The sequence below is a fragment of the Schistocerca cancellata genome, chromosome 1 (assembly GCF_023864275.1).
Source record: "Schistocerca cancellata isolate TAMUIC-IGC-003103 chromosome 1, iqSchCanc2.1, whole genome shotgun sequence".
Lineage (NCBI taxonomy): Eukaryota > Metazoa > Arthropoda > Insecta > Orthoptera > Acrididae > Schistocerca > Schistocerca cancellata.
This window is the reverse complement of record NC_064626.1, coordinates 298,876,814-298,898,606: the sequence shown is the minus strand read 5'-3', so window position 1 is coordinate 298,898,606 and position 21,793 is coordinate 298,876,814. Positions and strand designations below refer to the sequence as shown.

The following is a 21,793-nucleotide window of genomic DNA, read 5'->3' as shown; positions in this document are numbered from 1 at the left end:
ACCAGATAAATCATGACTAACACAAAACACACATCACACCTTTCTAACAACCCTCACAAACAAGTGTATCTGGTTCTTCATCATTTTCCGTTACCATAGGGTTACTAAGATTTTCTTCGGGAACCTCAAAGGTGAAGGTGGGAATGTTCGTTCTGTAGGAGACTATTTAACACCATACCTCCTCCAGCTTCTCACTCATGTACTGGCAAGGTAGGGATCCTGGGGAAGGGGGATGGGAAGGGTTTCCTGTCTTTGGGGCTGTCTTCTTTCTCTTCTTCTATCTTAGCAACCACATTTAATTTTTTTCCCCCCTTTCTTACTTCTCGTTTGAGGACCTATCTACTTCTCCTTCTTTCCATATTCATCTACATCTATCACAGAAGTCCTTCCTGGTTTCCGTCGTTTCCAATAACCTACAACTTATCTTCAGATAAGAAGGCTGAAGAATCAGGCAGCGCGCGCACACACACACACACACACACACACACACACACACACACACACACACACAGATATATATATATAAGAACTATGATGAGTCAATATCGCATTTGTATATACATATAAAAAACTAGAAGGATTCTACGTTGAGTATATAAGAAGGAGGTGTGAGTAAGGAAAGAGAGCATAAATGTGAGAGGAATCGATTTTGATAATTATTAAGGAATGTCGAGTCGAAAGTAGAGGTAGACGTAGTATCCGTTAAGAGTAAAGAAGTCAAAAAGTAGATGAGGACTCCGGAGACTAAATGAAGTATCAAGAAGTGAGAGTGAAGTGTAAAATAGATTTTTATTTTTTCCAGGAAATATTTAATTATACTATACATAAAGATGTATACTAGGGCAATGAACCATGAGGCCTACTGACAAAGGATAAGGGGGCCCGTATCCGGCATTTGCTAAGGATATAGGGCAGGCGTACCTACATAGAGATGGGACGACCAGTGGCCTGATGAATAGGGATTTATTACAAAGGGGCTTACCTACCGGAACATAAGGAGAAAGTGCACTCATAGGGTCAACCCACATGTAAGGTATAGGTACTGATTCTAGGGGAAAAGGACAGTATCATGACAAAAGTCACACATTTTACAGGAACTATTCTGGTAAGTTAGAATTCTGTACACCACTAGCATTATTATGTGTTATGAGTGTCAGAAAGAACACTTTCATTTGCCCAGTGTTCCTCCAGACTACAAACTACTGTGAATAATGAAACTAGTATGTGCTGAAGCAAAAATAGTACAAAGTATTAGAATAAAATAAGAAATAATCAAGTGTATGTGACACCTGGAATTTATGATTGGAAATCAGAAATGTTGTCCGCACGATTCCTAGATATAAAAGAACTGACTCCAACATTAGGTGAAATGCTCGAGTTGTTATTATCAAAGTAGAATGAAAAAAAAGAGCTAAATAGTAAATAAAAGGGTTGTGCATGGTTAATAAAAAATATGGAATGTATACTGTGGAAATTTGAATTGTTGTTATATGTAATACTAATGTACATAATGAGTATGTGTAAATATCACGTGTTCGATCTGAGGGGTGGGGGGGGATATGTAGATTTGAGAATTTCCGCCTAAGTAAATTCTAGAACCCCTTGCCCTTCTACCATTTTGAACACATGATATTTTAAAAATAAATGTGAGAGAACGTACATACTGCATGACACATCTTTGTGTGTGCAGACTGGAAAGGAGTCATGAGCACAAGGTAGATGTGATGGTCGAATGGCATTGACAGGTGTTTGGCACTCGCTCCACGGAAGCCGTATTGGAAGAACAAGGAGTGGTTATGTATCTTATGGTGTTTTATATCATTGACTGTTGTAACGAGAAAAAAATTATTTCCAAAGTAGAGAGAGAGAGTGCTATAAATTCCTGTTAACCAGCAGTATTCTTCAGAGAAGAAGTTTTTAAAGTTCAATGTAGCCAGAAATCAAGAGAACAAGATCAGCTGTACATACCAAGTAAGTCAACCTATGAGAGAGAGGTGTGAATTTTGCAATCCAACTTCACATCACTTCGGGTTGTCTAAAGCATTAGAATATGATCTGTTTTGATTGCAAATATTAAGGGGAACTGCTGTGAGAACTAATCACATCATGTAGCTCATTTGTTTATTATTTAATTTGCTCTTGCTTTAAGCTTAAAATTAAGACTTGTAATGGCAAACTCTATACGTAGAAATAGCTGTAAAGAGATGATAATCCAAAATTGTCTTCCTCCCTGTGTGTTTTTGTGGCATTAATTTGCTACCAGTTTGTGTACGTTACTTTTTGCCATGTGCATTTGGTGCTATGTACTTCGAAAGAATGAGGAGATTTTAAATTTGATAATCAGTGCTCTTCTGTTTGTTTCATGTACTGTATCTGCTTTGTATAGCTTCAAATTTGACAGCATTTTAGTTGACATTTCATGCTTACAAGACTGAATTTATTCTTGCTAGAGTAAAACATTTACTATCTTACGTTTTATGTGGTAACTGTGTAAAGTCTTTCAAATGAAACAGCAGTTTTAGCTGTACTAGGGTGACTCATATGTATCTAGTTTGATTTTTTCATAGTGCTACCCACTACATGGTTTAACTAACTATGTGGATTCCAGTGGAAAAAAAAGAAAAAAAAAGTTGTTTGTATCAAAAATATTTTACAGCAGTGGCTGATTTGCCAATAACTTTGAAATTAATTGCCAATAATAGCGTATTAACATTAATAACAGAATCTGTAAGATTATTATGTATGATGTTTGTGAGCAAATATGATGAGAAGATAACATTGCATTTTATACATTCCTATTCTTTTATAAAATCTCTTTGTACACCATGAAAACTTATGGTGGTACTCAAATATAACCTGTAGCTCCTTTTTTGTAAATATCTGGTTGTAATCCATCATGAGATTGATATCTTTTAAGCTGGTTCATTTCCAACTTTCAGTTTATTAACTAGATGTTGAACATTCACAAAATCTTCATATTCACCACTACAAAGGAACTTAAGGGACTCTTGTCTCAGGTCAAATGTGCAAAAAACTGTCCTGTCCTGTTTTGTTATAAAAAATAATGTGCGATCATCACTGTAGAAACTGTTGTTGTTGTTATTGTTATTGTTACTACCAGTTTGAAGACTGGCTGGTTGCTGCTCCACACGCTACTGTATTGTATGCAAGTGTCTTCGTCTCTGCTTAACTACTGCAACCTGCATTCAGTTGGATCATTTACTTATCTGAGCCTTTTGATGATTTTTGATGTTGCCTCAGAATATATCCAGTCAATCAGTCGATCAATCAATCCCTTCTTTTAGTCAAATTGTGCTGTCAATCTCCCCGATTCTGTTGACGACCCATTCATTAGTTATCCAATGTACCCATATAATCTTCAGCATTCTCTTTAGCACCACATTTCAAAATATTCTATTCTCTTCTTGCCCATACTGTTTATCATATGTGTTTCACATCCATACAAAGATACAATCCAGACCTATCCATTGCAACATTAAATTTTCTCATCTGTGTCAAAAAATTTGTCTTTTTCAGAAATGATTTGCTCATTATAGCCAGTAAGCACTTTATATCCTATCTATTTCAACCATCATCACTTACTTTGCTTCTCAAGTAACAAAACTCATCTACCACCCAATATCCTTGTCACTGATTTGTTCTAGAATCTTAGAACATATTCTGAACTCAAATATAATGAGGTATCTTGAACAGAATGATCTTCTCCCTGCCAACCATATACAATAACCATATACAAAAACAATATCTAACATATAGGCATAGACCTATTTCAAGTGATCTATATTTGTATCAAGATCACCAATCTTCTTTAAAATTTCAAATTTCTGTTTGCTGTTCTTGTTCTTAGTCAATATTATTTACTCCCATCTGTATTTGTTTTGGGTCTTCTGGGTTGTTGTTACCGATTTCCCCATGCGATGTATGCGATGGTTATGTACCGTGATATCGGGTGGTGAAGTAAGGTCTGATTTGGAGGTAAAATGTCCATTTTTAATCTTGCTCATCTTATTATTTCAGCACACTTGCCAACTTCTTCTGATCAAACTTCTTTCCTTAAAGTTCTGCAGTTACTGCTGCTAATTAAGAGTGCAATACAACAGCCAATTCGCGGAACAAATACAAAGCTCCTCATAAACAATGTATTGTATACTCTGCATCCTTGTTTACAATGACGATGCAATACAAAAGTGCTTCATTACTCAGAATATCAGAATTACATTGATAAGGACAAAGTCCAAAAACATTCTGTCTTATTTACCAGATTTCAATTGAGCAAATATATAACAGGTTTTTTCTTGAATGAGATTTTCACTCTACAGCGGAGTGTGCACTGATGTGAAACTTCCTGACAGATTAAAACTGTGTGCTGGACCGAGACTCGAACTCGTGACCTTTGCATTTTGCGAGCAAGTGCTCTACCATCTGAACTACCCAAGCACGACTCATGCCCCGTCCTCACAGCTTTACTTCTGCCGTATCTCGTCTCCTACCTTCCAAACTTCACAGAAGCATCCCCCAGGCTGTGGCTAAGCCATGTCTCCGCAATATCCTTTCTTCAAGGAGTGCTAGTTCTGCAAGGTTTTCAGGAGAGCTTCTGTGAAGTTTGGAAGGTAGGAGATGAGATACTGGCAGACGTAAAGCTGTGAGGACGGGGCGTGAGTCGTGCTTGGGTACCTCAGATGGTAGAGCACTTTCCCGTGAAAGGCAAAGGTCCCAATTTCGAGTCCTGGTCCAGCACATAGTTTTAATCTGCCAGGAAGTTTCAGGTTTTATCTTGTCTCTATGCCATCATAAGCATCGTCCCGACCACTCTTCTGCTATGATTCGTACCATATCTGCAAGGTAGGACCCAACAAAAGTGAATAAGCTGCCCAACCAGCAGGTACTGCAAGTGTGGTACAATGTGTATTGTCGTCCTGGCCTGCAGGTTCACTGCATCCTTATACATCGAAATAAATGTGTATAAATAAAACATACATCCAAGCAGTAGGTTAATCTAGTTCATTGCTTCAAAAAATGCTTGTGCAACACACCACTTCACTGAAATGACATGTTTAAAAGCTATAATTCTTTAAACAGGAACTGGTATGTTGTTTTAAGATTACACATGTTTCTTTAAAATCCAATTCAGCATTCAGCAACTATCAGCTACCAATCTTAATAAACTGCTACTATCAGATGTACAACATTTTTACGTAGGAGTGGGAAAAATTCAAAATTTCATGACAATTGTAAAAAAGTGCCAATTTCGCCTTATGTTGCTAAAAATCACAATTTTCATGTTATTTTCTACTTTGTTATTTATTTGAAATTTTTCTTTCCTTAGCGGCAGTATAGGTCATTATTTCACACAGAATGCTCCTAGAAATTAAAAGTGTAGGAAACGAAGTTACATAATATTGCATACCTCCCCGTTTTTATTTTATTTTTTTTTATCAGTTGTTAGTACCTTTGTAGAGCTAACAGAATCACATTCCTTTCTAGAATGAGGGAAACTGTCAGGTATCTCTAACTTAAATCTGATTTTAAAATATGAAGGGAGTTTTCCATTTAACAAATCTCTTATTACTGTTCCTCCTTACATTACTTGTGTGCAGACATCAGCCTCTTTACAACCTTTATTTCTTTATTTTAGGACGGGGGAAGTTGTAAACTTCATGAGCACTGACACAGATCGTGTAGTTAATGCCTGTGCCAGTTTTCATGCATTTTGGAGTATTCCTCTTCAGGTAAGGTACAGCATTTTATATTTGCCATAATTGTTTTTAGTTTGTTTTCCCTGCCACGGACATTTCCAAAGTTTTTAAATGTCATTTGATGCTGACTTCTGTTATTTATATACATTGTACTTACATTTTGCACGTAAGTGTCTCATTTCATTAACTGTCACTAACCCTCGTCCCATCTTTCTCTCTCTTTCTGTGTGTGTGTGTGTGTGTGTGTGTGTGTGTGTGTGTGTGTGTGTGTGTGTGTGTAAAGTACCTGTGCTGACCATGTTAGCAGCAGCATTGTCACACCATCTGCAGATACAGAAGTGGCAACAAAGGACATTCTTATGCTTTTGATTCCCTATTTCTTTCTTTCCCTGTTTTAATAGTGTTCACTTATGGCTACCGTGGACTCGGCATTTTTGGAATGCTGCCAGGAATAATTCTGCCTGCACAAGGAGCTGCAGTAATAGCAGTAGGAGTGGGAACAGATACAGGCAGTGATAACCTAGAATGCTGGCTTGCTTCGTGTCCTTACCTCGTGCCCTGCCCCCAACGCCGTTTGCCAGTTTCAGTGAGTCTAAGGTGGGAGAATTATCTGCACCAGTTCTTGCTGCACTGTCGTGTAAGATATATTGTCAGTCTGGTTGATAAGACAACTTTGTTGTCCAGCAGTGCAGGTTAATATGAAGTTACCCAAAATTTTAAACTCTCCACTCAGCCTGAGAAGCCTCCCTTTGACGAGTTTTGTCAGTTGCTTACACAATATTTCGGCCATGAAACCTATGTGGTAATGGCATGACTGCAGGTTAACCAGTATCACTAGTGCCCTTGACAGTTGTATGTGACCAGTATTGCTGATTTGCAAGGCCTCTTGCACAAGTGTTTTGAGTGTCTGTGATGCCTCTTAAGCAGATTCACTAACTTTGTGACAGTTTGCCTAATTTATTTTTTCGTTTGTTGTCCTCGGTGTTGATGTGCTACGTTGTGATACAGGCTGAAAAATGGTGTGTGGAAGTACAACACTGATTACTTTAAATAATGTAGCCGACAGGTGCACAGTTGCATTTCACAGTAGTTAACTTTCACTGTTCACAACCCCCCCCCCCTCCCCCTCCCCCAATAGTACACAGTTATATATGGCCAGTGCACTATTGTTTTAACTTTCCATAAGCCTCATTAATAGTTTGCAGGCAAATCTCCACACACTGCGATAATAGTTTACTATTGAACATGTATAAGCAGTAAAAACCTAACCACGAAGTTCACAGTTCTTGAAGTATAGAAAGTTACGTATGGAACAGACACTGTCATTGTTTTAACACATGGCCTAATTGTGTTACACTTATTTCATGAATGCATTGTTGTTGATCTAACCAATACAGGTTCCTCGTCTGAAACTTGGCCATGGACTGATTGTCTCGGGACCAAAAATTGAGCCCTTATATAACCTCACAATAATAGGTACTAAAACTACACATTATTTGAAGTTAAATTTACAGAAATTACAATTAAAACTTAACTCATTAAATTAACTGAATACATTGAAAAGTTGGTTATTTTTAACAGTTTCTTCTACTGCACAAGTTATGCCAAATTATTTGTTTAAATCAAGAAATTAACGAATATTGTTACTCAAACAATACTTTTGACAAAACTGTTAATTATTTTGGAATTAATTAAGGGCTGGCTTTGCTAACGTGTTTTCGCATAGATCCAAATAGATCCTTTAAGAATATTATTAGTTGTTCCTCCGAATGTTTATAATTAGTACAGAATTTATATTTGTTTATACGTCAACAATAGAATTTAAGTTATGAAACAATTACTGATTTCACCCTATAACAAGAGATACTAACTAGGAATAGTTGAAATAAATTATAAAATCAATTACACATATAAAATTAAGCACAAAATTAGATCTGGTGTTATATTCTTTAAAACTGAGGGTCAACCTTTCTCTTTTATGAAAATGCAGATTATATTCATGTATGTTAATGGTAATTAGTTAAAAGTGAAAAAATGAATTCTAAGGAGACAGATAGCAAAACAAGAGGGGAAGTAAAAATATCCCAGCTTTCTTTGTCACAACTTGGCATGTAATTGTCCAGTTGGCTCTTAATCCCAAGGATCAGACTTAGTCGATGGGCTTGTACGAGCCTTTTTTAGACACTCTTAATCCCAAGGATCAGACTTAGTCGATGGGCTTGTACGACCCTTTTTTAGACAAAGTTGTCCAAATTGTGGAATGGCATGAACTCATGGTGGAGGCTTGGGATAGCCTTTCTAATAATTGGCAGGTGGTGTGATTAGGTGTACAGGATCAACAGCCCCTGGGGCCCTGTCAGATACCTCAGGTGGCCTTGCTTCCCACGGAGTCACCTTGTGTTGCTGCCATTGACAATTCTGATGCAACACTATCTTGGTGTTCCCTGTCATCACCTGCTCCAAGGTTGGTGGGTTTGCATCGCTTGCAGCATGGTATTGCCTGTCGATTGTGATTTTTGGATCCTTGGCGTCATTCTCCTTCCACTCATTGAGTGAACCACCAGTCCTGCCCTGATTGTCATTTGTTGCACATTCGCCAAGACTGCCCACTTGAGGAGGTTATGTGTCCGGTATGCCATCAGATAGGATGTTTCGCAACTGTTTTTGACAGTCAGAAAGTTGCAAGTTGGTTGTTGGACAGTCCAGTGTTTTCCTTGGACTCTGGGGTGTGTCCAATGCCCCACAAGTGTCGCCCCAGTGTATTTTGCTGACATTGATTGTGGATGGGCGGCTTGTTGAATTATAAGTAGACATGGGAGTGTCAGTCAGCCTCATTAACTTGGATACATACAGGATCGTGGGTTGCCTGGAGTTGCAGCAGCCCTCTGTCAGCTTGTGTCTTATAGTACACAGTACATTTCATTGTGAGGGCAATTCTCCATGTCTGTGAGCTGCAGTAACGTGGAATGGCAACTTACATTGTTAGTTGTCAATCCACCATTGGCACAAAATATCTTCGGGCTTGATGCCTTTTCTGTTTTTGGCTTTCAGGCCATTGACAAATTGTATTTAGTGCCTCAGTCCATTATTTTTCATGCTTCTTGCTGCAGTCCTATAGCCTGCTGTTTGAGAGTATCTTGGGCCGGGCTGAAAATTTCAAGGCAATTTTTCTGTTAATTATTTTTGCCATTGAGGGATCAGTTAGGATGATCATGTCGAATAACAGTAGGCAATTTGTGACACTCCAGACTGAAGCCTTTTCATCCACAGTGGTATTCAGCATCTGAATACCATCTCATTTTACACGGCTTCTAACTCGGAGGTGGAGCACTTTGTGCATACATTCAACACCCAGATGAAGATGTCTGTGTCTGCATGATGATGCATTTGTTGAGCTTTTTGGCTATGTACTGGGCAACACTGGTCATTGGGTGCATGTCTGCACGGGTGCCAGCTGCGAGGTCACCTGGATTTGTTGTGCTCTTGAGTCACATGCTACAGACCACCATGGCCTGCCACATTTTTCTCTTGGGGTTGCTGTTTGGGCCCAGTTCTTTGTGTGGTGGCTGGGGTGGCTACCAGGTGTTGTGGTAGGCGACAGTGGTCGGCAGTTGTTTGTGGAAAATGTTGGTGGGGAGCATCTGGCTCATTGTACTGATCAGTTGCGCCAACACCCTGTTGCATCATCACTGCTGTGGCCTTCCAGCCAGCTGAGTGGCAGAGTTTATTGTGACTTACCATCCAGCATCAGCTCCTCATAGTGCATCAGGAATGTAAGTTCCTTGCAGTTCCAACTTCACTCGCATGCCATACTGTTGTTCATCCACCTCAGGAACACCTTTTCTCCAGTCGTACACGAGCAACAATGCCATTTGGGATCCACATGCAATGTGTACTGGAGTCACTTAGTGTGGAGCACGTACCACCCCAAATTTAGGGTTTTAATTATCTGCCACACCAGTTACTGCAGATGCGCAGAGTAATTTTAGATTTGGTGCAGTACAGGCAAGATTGAACTCGTGCATATTTTTTAATACATTATTTTATGACATTGTAAATGAGCACAACTCCACAGTTGCCTTTACACATGGGATGAAACGGGGCTCCATTGTTTGCTCTGTTGTTTTCTCTGATTGTTTCCTCAAGGTCCAACTGTCTCTAGACTTTACTGTCTGTGATGCGGAATTATATGTGATCTTGTGAGCACTGGAGCTAAATTCCTTGTCTGTTCCGATTCTCTGTGTGTCCTTCACACTCTATGATGGCTTGTACCCAGCAGATAAATTAGTCCAGAATATCCAGGTTGCCCTCCTCCAGCTACAACAGCTGGAGAAGGCGGCGTCTTTCTGCTGGGTACCAGGACACGTGGGTATTGCGGGGAATGAAAGGTCAGATGTAGCAGCCTAGGAGGCGTATCACAATCCTCAGTTATTTCAGTGTGCCATCCCCCCTGCATGCTATCACCCCATGGTTGAATCATGCATCGATGGGAGGATGAGTGGCTGAAAGTGATGGATAATAAGCTGTGTCTCATAAAACTCACTTTTCAGCTGTGACATACCTCCTTTCAGCCACAAAGACTGGATGATGTCCTCCTTGTCGTCTTCATTTAGGCCAAAGTCCTCTGTTGCATGTCTTCTTGCTCTGGTGAGGGGACCCTCCATTTGTGGATGAACTGGCAGTGGCAGATTTGCCAGCAGATCTTCCCTCTATTTTAAGTGATGTTCAAATGAATGTGGTGTGGTTTTATGCTTTGGTGAAAAAATAGCCTACAAAAATTGTAGGGATATGTTCTTAATGTGTTGATAGGGTGAATGCTTCACCCACGTTTCTTGTAAGGGGTCAGCCAGATACACATCCCTGTGTCTTTCTTTTAGCTCTTCTATGGTTTTACATCTATTTTAAACGCAGATGTAGCACCTTCCACCCTTTCTCAGATATCTTCATGCATGTGAGATAGAGTGACTGTGTGGCACAGTGCGAGTGAGGTGGGAGTGAGTGGATGAGTCTGATTTTATAGGTTTCGTCCTCACTGTGTGCAACAATTTTAGACATTTGTTTTAATGAGTTTAAGTCTGCTAACAACCTCACCGTTGAGTGCCCATAAGCTCCACACACACACACACACACACACACACACACAAACACACACACAGCAGTGTCCCTCACCATTGCTGCCCCCCCACCACACCTTCCACTGTCCTTCTGTTGCCTGCAGCCTTGTGCCCCATTTCAGCTCATGCCTTTGCCTGGTGTTGTGGAGCCCACAGATCTCAACTCACTTTCATCGATGGAGGTGGCCCCATCCCCACTATTGCTGGTGGATCCACCAGTGTTTCTTCCTGCATGTCCTTCCACCCTTCCAGCGGAGCCTGGGGTGTCAGTGTTGGCTCCTATGGTGATCAGTCCATTGCTGGGTTCTCTGGCACTCTCTCTTCTTCTGCAATGGAGGTTGCAACCCAATCCTGGCCTTTTTGATGGATTTAATATTCCCTTCAGTGGATGTCATGATGGAGGTAGGTGAGCTGGCATGTGTAGAACATCGAAGTAGTTCACACATCTGTCATGCATGGTGCTTACATAGTGTCAGTGGGCAGACCCACTGGCAGAAGTGTTTACTTGTGAGTGGCAATAAGTGGATCAGGCTACTTCTCTCATGGAGTTTAACAGCCATTGACCTATCCTCATGCTTCATGCCCAGAAGTGTCGTGTTCTCATTCATTAGCCACATGCTGAGTATGTTTCCAGATTTTATTTATATTGTTTGGATGCTCCGCTTCCCATATTTTAGTTCATACGGTGAGTTCTTTCCCCTTGTGAGGTTCTGTTCCCTGGTTCTTACTGAGAGCTGCTGTCATCCTGCGAAGCACCTGCACTGATCATGTTGAGTAGTGGCATTGTCATACATTCTGCAGGTACTATACCTTGTAAGACTTTTCTTAATACTTTACAAAATAATATTCACAGTATAAAAATAAAATAAGAAACACATCTTTTTTACATTAACCAGACAACACACACACACACACACACACACACACACACTTACTTTTCCTTAGATTGATTAAGGCAACTGCTGGAATGGTTTCTTTGGAAAGTACATGGCCATTTCCTTCCACATCCTTCCCCCATTTTGAACTTGTGTTATATCTCATTCCTTGTTACAAGATGTTAGACCATGACTGTCCTCCTCCTCCTCCTCCTCCTCCTCCTTGCGTTTGCAAGAGATGTGTCTAAACTTCCTTTCCAGGATTGTTGCTTTGACAAACCCAGTGCCAGAGCCATTTTATTTCTATCTGAGCTAATATTCCATCTCTGCTTCTATCTGCGAGACCTTATATGGTAATCTTGTAAAGTAAAGACCTGCTTGTGAACAACTGAAATAGTGGCACGCAACACCCTGTTTTGCCCTGATGACCACAGTGATGTATAATGGTATGCACTTTACAAGATACAGAAAGTATTTGGTTATCATTGTAATGCACTACCACTCAGCTGTCATCCACAGCACATGGAGACTGTTGGGAGTAAAGTCCAAGGCTTGTACGTCTTGCTTTATGGCATCCCATACTTACTGTGTTGATCTGAAGTCAGGTAACTGGAAGACAATACAAGCTTTGTTGAGTCATTGGATGATAGCAAACGTAGTGCTTTTTTTTCAACCTATGTAAATGAAGAGTTTGACAGAGCACTGAAAGACCTGAGTCGAAACAAGGCCCCCGGAGTAGACAACATTCCATTGGAACTACTGACGGCCTTGGGAGAGCCAGTCCTGACAAAACTCTACCATCTGGTGAGCAAGATGTATGAAACAGGCGAAATACCCTCAGACTTCAAGAAGAATTTAATAATTCCAATCCCAAAGAAATCAGGTGTTGACAGATGTGAAAATTACCGAACAATCAGTTTAATAAGCCACAGCTGCAAAATACTAACACGAATTCTTTACAGACGAATGGAAAAACTAGTAGAAGCCGACCTCGGGGAAGATCAGTTTGGATTCCATAGAAATACTGGAACACGTGAGGCAATACTGACCTTACGACTTATCTTAGAAGAAAGATTAAGGAAAGGCAAACCTACGTTTCTAGCATTTGTAGACTTAGAGAAAGCTTTTGACAATGTTGACTGGAATACTGTCTTTCAAATTCTAAAGGTGTCAGGGGTAAAATACAGGGAGCGAAAGGCTATATACAATTTGTACAGAAACCAGATGGCAGTTATAAGAGTCGAGGGACATGAAAGGGAAGCAGTGGTTGGGAATGGAGTGAGACAGGGTTGTAGCCTCTCCCCGGTGTTATTCAATGTGTATATTGAGCAAGCAGTAAAGGAAACAAAAGAAAAATTCGGAGTAGGTGTTAAAATCCATGGAGAAGAAATAAAAACTTTGAGGTTCGCTGATGACATTGTAATTCTGTCAAAGACAGCAAAGGACTTGGAAGAACAGTTGAATGGAATGCACAGCGTCTTGAAAGGAGGATATAAGATGAACATCAACAAAAGCAAAACGAGGATAATGGAATGTAGTGGAATTAAGTCGGGTGATGCTGAGGGAATTAGATTAGGAAATGAGACACTTAAAGTAGTAAAGGAGTTTTGCTATTTGGGGAGCAAAATATCTGATGATGGTGGAAGTAGAGAGGATATAAAATGTAGACTGGCAATGGCAAGGAAAGCGTTTCTGAAGAAGAGAAATTTGTTAACATCGAGTATAGATTTAAGTGTCAGGAAGTCATTTTTGAAAGTATTTGTATGGAGTGTAGCCATGTATGGAAGTGAAACATGGACGGTAAATAGTTTGGACAAGAAGAGAATAGAAGCTTTCGAAATGTGGTGCTACAGAAGAATGCTGAAGATTAGATGGGTAGATCACATAACTAATGAGGAAGTATTGAATAGGATTGGGGAGAAGAGAAGTTTGTGGCACAACTTGACCAGAAGAAGGGATTGGTTGGTAGGACATGTTCTGAGGCATCAAGGGATCACCAATTTAGTATTGGAGGGCAGCGTGGAGGGTAAAAATCGTAGGGGGAGACCAAGAGATGAATACACTAAGCAGATTCAGAAGGATGTAGGTTGCAGTAGGTACTGGGAGATGATGAAGCTTGCACAGGATAGAGTAGCATGGAGAGCTGCATCAAACCAGTCTCAGGACTGAAGACCACAACAACAACAACATGTAAATATACATCACATGAGAATACCTCCACCACTTGCATGAACAGTTCCTTGTTGAAAAGCAGGATGCAACTCTTCATGTGTTTTCTGTGTACTTGTATAATGCCAGTAGCTTGTATCTTGGTGTAGCACTGCTCATTAATCCACATATTCTTCTTCCATTCTTTCAGCATGCATTGGCACTGTTCCTGTGCCTTTGTTATTTTCAGTCCTCTGCGATGTGGGGTTATGGCTTTTGTAATCCGCTGTGAGAAGATGGCTCTGATAAGTATGTTCATTTGTTGTTGTTGTTGTTGTTGTTGTTGGTGGTGGTGGTGGTGGTGGTGGTGGTCGTCGTCACTGTCATTGTCATCCACTGTTGCAATGGTCAGTGATTTCCTGTATTGCATTCTGTCTAGTCATTGTCATGATCAATGGTAGTAGATGCCAATTACTGTAATTGAAGCACAGTAACCCATGGCACTAACTCTGCTGACGATGGTTTTTTCCCAGAATTGGTGTACTTGTAGTACATCCTTGACAAAAAGACATTTGAAATTTTAATCCTGCATGACCATTAAGATAGTATGTTCCATGTGTCAGGCAGCTGTGTTCTGACCATTATTTAATGTGGTGATGTTGTCCTATCCATCCTTCACTTGATTATCATGCCAAAGGACAGTGTGAGATCTGACATCCTACTCCTATGAATGTGAACTATTCCATTTATTATACTAACAGGAACACTCTGTAATTCAGCAGCTACCTCTAATTCAGTTGTTCATGAGTGAATGATAAGAGCCTACCTCAATCCAAGGAAAGTACAAATTCCACAAAATAATGAACTAACAGTCTTGTAAGCAAGAGCAGAGAAACATTGTTGAAGTTAATAATAATAATGACACACACACACACACACACACACACACACACACACACAGAGAGAGAGAGAGAGAGAGAGAGAGAGAGAGAGAGAGAGAGAGAGAGAGAGAGAGTTGTTTCTAATTATTGTTTCATTTATTTTAATACCATCCAATAGCTTCTTTTGGATGAGATGAATGTTTATGAGTTTACTTCAATGTTTCAACGTCCCTTGTCCATAGTCCATGTATGTGTCTCATTTATTTGTGTTGTACCGAGCGAGGTGGCGCAGTGGTTAGCACACTGGACTCGCATTCGGGAGGACGACGGTTCAATCCCGTCTCTGGCCATCCTGATTTAGGTTTTCCGGGACTCCCTAAATTGCTTCAGGCAAATGCCGGGATGGTTCCTTTGAAAGGGCATGGCCAATTTCCTTTCCAATCCTTCCTTCACCCAAGCTTGTGCTCCGTCTCTAATGACCTCGTTGTCAACGGGACGTTAAACACTAATCTCCTCCTCCTCCTATTTGTGTTGTATGAGTAACACTATCTCATCAAAAGCCGAGTAACATTTAGACATTACCTTTAAAGTATGACGATCATCTTTTGGATCTTCATATTAAGAGTGTTGAATGTACTTCAGAACTTGACAAATCACCACTTTCACTCACATAGATTAATTATAATTAAGTAAATTTTGTAGTACCGATAGTTTTGAAAATTTTGTTGTTTTGTAAATGATATGCAGCAAATTGACACACTTCTCAGTGACATGTTATTGTGCAGGTGGCTGTTACTTTGTACTTGTTGTACATTCAGCTTGGGTTATCATTTCTTGCTGGTGTGGCAGTAACTGTGCTTTTGATTCCTGTCAACAAACTGCTAGCTAACAAAATAGGAGTACTTAGCTCGCATCTTATGGCCAGCAAGGACAGGCGGGTGCAGTTATTGGCAGAAGCTTTAGCTGGAATTCGTACACTTAAGGTTTTAGTGTGGGAAGACTACTTTCTCTCTCTAATCAACAGTAAGTAATTGAACACATCATTTCAAAACAATAAAAATTTTGTATATTTTGAGTGATACTACAGATTTGTATAACAGTGTTAAGTATTTTCAGTGGATGAAAATTATTTCATAAGATATGCTGCATGAGGAAACACTGGGACTGAAAAGTATAAATAGATATTGAATTATGGATGTAAATGATATGAAAAAATTGTTCACTTCTCAAATATCCAGCTATATTGATTTTAAAAGGTACATAGTAAATATTAATTGCCTATTCATAAAAACAGATTATATTTAAACTGCTAAAAAGAAAAGAATTGGAACTTCCTGGGAGATTAAAACTGTGTGCTGGACTGAGATTAACCTGGGACCTTTGCCTATTGCTGGCAAACGGTGTACTGACTAAGATATCCAGCACGACTCATGATACATATTCATTGTTTTTGCTGTAAGTAGTAACAATCAGTAGCTCTGAAACTACAAGAGTCATTGTTTGCTTTCGGTTCTTTTCTTACAGAATGACTTTTTAGTCAGCAGCAGAGTGGACACTGATTTGAAACTTCCTGGCAGATCAAAACTGTTTGCTGGTTTGGGACTCAGATATGAGATCTTTGTCATAAGCAGACAAGTACACTACTGACTGAGATATACAAGTTGACACAGTACTCATCCTCATAGCTTTTGTCAAGAATTGTGCTTGGTTAGCTCAGTTGGGAGAACACTTGCCTATGAAAGGCAATTGTCCCAGGTGCAAGTCCTGGTCAGATATGCAGTTTCAATGTGCCAGAAATTGTAAAATCAGTGCTCACTTCACTGAAGAATGAATATTCATTCTGCAAGTAAAGAATTAAAAGCAAACAAGACTCTTGTATTTTCAGAACTAATGGCTGTTTCATTGAAAGTATAGCAGATAAAGGAGAATTAGGAAAGTATTGCCAAGTGTTGAATTGCAGGGTACTTGACAAACAATAATCAGTGAAGGACAATGGACGTTTCATATGACAAGTTATGGAACACAGATGATGATTAAAATTTTAATGATAATAATGATTGAAAGGCAATTCTGAGCATCAGATTTGAAATTAAAATGATGGGTATTTAGTTTTCAGTATGTCACTTCTCTCTCCTGAATTTTGAAAACCATTAACTGCATAATATTCATCCAAGTCTTGTTTTCTTTGATTGCTGCAGCTTTGCATTTCAACCTTTTCATTAATAAAATACATATTAATAGTGATTTAGTGTTTCCTTATCTTCTGTATTTCATTGAATAAAATAATTCTTCTGTTTCTGAATATCGATGAACTTTTATTAATGTGAGTAGAGACATCCTGTTTGTACAGTAGCTGAACAGCTTCAGCCCTTTGAATGGGGTTGCATTATGGGCTTGCAGGATGCCGGATGCACATATCAACAGATTGCTGCACACATTGGGCACAATTATATAGATCGTGTATTGCTGCTTTCAACAGCGGTGTGTGGAACATTCCCACACCTGTATACCAAGCTGTAGACATCCACACTGAACAGATGCGCATCAAGATTGACATTGTACAGTGACAAACTCCAGGCACATGTTGCGCTTGCTGTGTCACTATGGACTGTTGGGAACCATCTGCTTGCAGCAGGATTAAGATCACTTGTGCTTCTGACCAGGCTACCACTGACACCACACAACCGAGCATGGCTATTCTGACATCGTGAAAGAGTTGACTGGGGAGTGGAATGGCACTCTCTTATCTTCAGTGATGAGAGGAGGTTCTGTCTGTGTGTGAGTGCTGGAAGTACACATGTATGGAGTAGATCTGGTGAGCTGCCATTTCAGATGCAGTCACCTATGGCACACAGATCTCATCCCAGGCTTCATAGCGTGCTGGGCATCAATTACAACTCACAATTACAGTTAGAGTATTTCTGCAAGATAATGTAACTAGGGCACACTACATTGCTCAGACTGTTTTTCCCATGCTACTGCCATTTCTTTGATAGGAAGATGATGTGCTTCTGTAGCAGGACAATGCACATCCACAAAGGAGTGCAGCAATGCAACATGTTGTATGGGAATTTGTATGCAAGAATAATTGCTTGCATTTCTGCCAGAGAGGGGCACACTGTGTACTGCTGTGACTGTTTGGGGTCCCTTACTGTTGCATGTGTTTAATTTGTTCTAAATTTCTTATCATATACTTCAACAATGATGAACTATCTGGCACCCCACTTTTGAATAATGTGACCTTGTCCTTGAGGGTGTTGCATTTTTTTTTTTTCTGGCAGTGTATCTAGGATATTGTCTACTTATAAATAACAATATTATGGACTACTTTTGTGTCATTTAATTACTATTGAAGTTATAATAAAATTAGTTGTACACAACTCATTTATATGTGAAGAGGCTACAGAAATTTTCGCAGGTCCATTGCTTATGAGACGATTCCCAAATTTAATTCAGCCAAATTCTGTATCCTCTCACAAGCTGCTCCTTAAAAATGACCAACCATGTTTCTATTTTCCAAGCTATCTACTTCAAATATGAGTACCATATGATAAATCATTCCTTTTAATTGTACAGCAGATACGTGAGAATTAATCATGTTTCCTTTTCCTTTTCATTAATTTTTAAACCAATATATATGAGGATGTTCAATAAGTAATGCAACACATTTTTTTTCTGAAAGCAGGTTTAACTTTTGCAAGGTTTTGGAGCCAGTGGCTCCTTCTTCTGGCAGAAGAGTTGAAGGGGGAGAAAGAGAGGTGAAGGAAACGACTGGAAAGATTTAGGGAAAGGTGTACAATTCAGAAAATCACCTGGAACCCCAGGTTGGGGATTGGATTAGATTAGATTAGATTTACTTTCATTCCAATTGATCCGTAGTGAGGAGGTCCTCCAGGATGTGGAACATGTCAGAAAAACAACAATACACGACAAATATTTACAACTAAAACAAGTAAGCTAATGTACCATTCCACAGGTCCCAAGTGGAATGATCGTCATTTTTTAATGAACACTAAGAGTCATTTTACAAATACTAATGCACTGAATTTAAAATAAAAAAGTTTTTATTTATTTATAAGGTAATAAACATGTAATACAACTACTGTAATACTTATTTACAATGAACACATTACTGCACTGAAATGGTGCAGAAGTTAGATTATACTTACACACACACACACACACACACACACACACACACACACACACACACAAATTTTCAATGAACACATTACTGCACTGAAATGGTGCAGAAGTTATGTTGTACTTATATATAAATCAGTTGGTTTTACTAAGAAATTCATCAATAGAGTAGAAGGAGTTGGCCACCAATAAATCCTTTAGGCTTCTCTTAAACTGAATTTCATTGGTTGTTAAGATTTTTATGGCTGCTGGCAAGTTATTGAAAATGTGTGTTCCTGAATAATGCACACCTTTTTGTACAAGACTAAGTGACTTTAAATCCTTGTGAAGATTATTCTTATTTCTAGTATTGATTCCATGAATTGAGCTGTTGGTTTGAAAAAGTGATATATTTTTAATGACAAATTTCATTAAGGAATAAGTATATTGGGAAGCAGTAGTTAGTATCCCTAGTTCCCTAAACGGGCTTCTGCAGGATGTTCTTGAGTTCACACCACATATAACTCTTACTGCACGTTTTTGTGCCCGGAAAACTTTAGCTTGGCTTGATGAATTACCCCAAAAAATAATCCAATATGACATTATGGAATGAAAGTAAGCATAGTATGCCAGCTTTTTCATTTTTATATCCCCTATGTCTGACAAAATTCGCATTGCAAACAGAGCTTTGTTAAGATGCTTCAGCAGTTCTGTGATGTGCTCCTCCCAGTTGAATTTATTATCAAGCTGTAATCCCAAGAATTTAACACTGTCCACTTTGTCTATCTTCTTGTCATCATATGTTAGACATATACTCTTGGGACACCCCTTACAAGTTCTGAACTGCATGTAGTGTGTTTTTTCAAAGTTTAGTGACAAAGAATTGGCTAGGAACCAGTGATTAATGTCCACAAATATTTTATTGGCTGATCTTTCTAAGACTACACTTGATTTGCTATTTATTGCAACGTTTGTATCATTGGCAAACAAAACAAACTTGGCATCTGGTAATGTTACTGATGAAAGGTCATTGATATACACAAGAAAAAGTAAGGGCCCCAAAATGGAACCTTGTGGAACCCCACATGTAATTAGTTCCCAGTTGGATGATGCCTGATAGCTTGATACATGTCTCTTTCCTAATAACACCCTTTGTTTCCTGCCAGAGATATAAGATTTGAACCATTTTGCAGCATTTCCCTTTACACTATAATATTCTAGTTTATTTAAAAGGATATTGTGATTTACACAGTCAAATGCCTTTGACAGATCACAAAATATACCAGTTGCCTGCAATTTTTTGTCTAATGAATTAAGCACATTTTCACTGTAAGTGTAGATAGCCTTCTCAATATCAGAATCTTTTAGAAATCCAAACTGTGACTTTGACAGTATATTATTTGAGATAAGATGGTTATAAAGCCAATTGTACATTACTTTTTTGAAAATTTTTGAGAATGCTGGCAACAGTGAAATTGGACGGAAATTTGATGCTATTTCTTTATCTCCCTTCTTAAACAGTGGCTTAACTTAAGCATATTTCAGCCACTCAGGAAATACTCCACTGATAAACGACTGGTTACACAGATAGCTTAATATGTTACTTAGCTCAGAATCACATTCTTTAATTAACTTTGTTGATATTTCATCATACCCACTAGATGTTTTTGATTTTAAAGATTTTATGATGGACATTATTTCTGTTGGGGTAGTGAGGGTCAAATTCATATTATGTGGAAGTTACTTGAAATGTCTGGTCTAAGGTAATCCATAGCAGCATCTACCGAACCTGACAACCCCATCTTTTCAGTAACAGTTATAAAATTTTTGTTAAAAAGTTCTGCAACACTATACACATCTGTCACCAATATATCATTTACTCTTAATGCTATTTGTTCCTCTTCATGTCTGGTTCTACCGGTCTCCTCCTTCACTATATCCCATGTTGTCTTTATTTTGTTATCTGATATGACTATCTTTTCCTTGTAATATATTTGCTTTGACATCCGTATTACAGTTTTTAATATTTTGCAGTATTTCTTATAATGTGCAATAGCATCAACATTGGAAATGTTTCGGATTGACAGATACAGTTTTCTTTTTGTTTTACAAGATACCCCTATTTCTCGAGTAATCCATGGCTTCTTTGTAGACTTTGCTCTAACCTTGGTAAGTTTTGGGGGAAAGCAGTGTTCGAATAAGGTAAGCACTTTATTAGCAAAAATGTTATATTTTTTATTCATGCCATGAGCACTGTAAACATCAGTCCAGTGAATGTCTCTGAGGAGTGTCCTAAAATAATCAATTTTTGGCTTACTGATTACCCTCTTGAGCTCATATTTAACAGATTTTATATCCTGTTCAGTATTAACATTTAACAGAAGGAACTGCATGTCATGGTCTGAGAGGCCATTGACTATTGGTTTTGTAATATAATTTTGTTCATTGGACTTTTCTATAAAGATATTATCAATGGCTGTTTGTGAGCAAGTGGCTATCCTAGTGGGGAACTTTACAGTGGGAATTAAGTTGAATGATAGTGTTACTAACTCAAATAAGTGCTTATTGGGAGAGTCTTTAAGGAAATCTACATTGAAATCACCAGCAACCACTATTTCTTTGTTTTTGGTTGTTAAATGGGCCAGTACAGCTTCAAGGTGGTTTACAAACAGATTAAAGTTACCTGCAGGTTCTCGATATACACTTAATATTATGAAGGATTTTTTGTGAAATTCTAATTCTGTTGCACATGCTTCCATATGCTGTTCTAGGCAAAATTTATGAATGTCTATGTTCTTAAATTTATGACAGTTCCTGATGAATGTGGCAACTCCTCCTTTCTCCATTTCTGATCTACAAAAGTGAGATGCTAACCTAAACCCTGTAACACTTAAAAGTTCTATACCAGTGGTCACATGATGTTCAGAGAGGCAGAT

The 21,793-nt window shown here is 38.8% G+C and overlaps 1 protein-coding gene across 4 annotated transcripts in view; it reads left to right on the top strand.

Moving 5' to 3' along the window:
• LOC126171916 (ATP-binding cassette sub-family C member 10) overlaps window positions 1-21,793 on the top strand; it is a 395,604-nt gene that overhangs the window by 128,707 nt on the left and 245,104 nt on the right. For all 4 annotated transcript variants that reach the window (XM_049920838.1, XM_049920835.1, XM_049920836.1 and 1 more), the window contains 2 exons: window positions 5,657-5,750; window positions 15,521-15,758. In XM_049920838.1, the coding sequence (XP_049776795.1) occupies window positions 5,657-5,750; window positions 15,521-15,758 (332 nt within the window). The remainder of the gene's footprint in view (window positions 1-5,656; window positions 5,751-15,520; window positions 15,759-21,793) is intronic.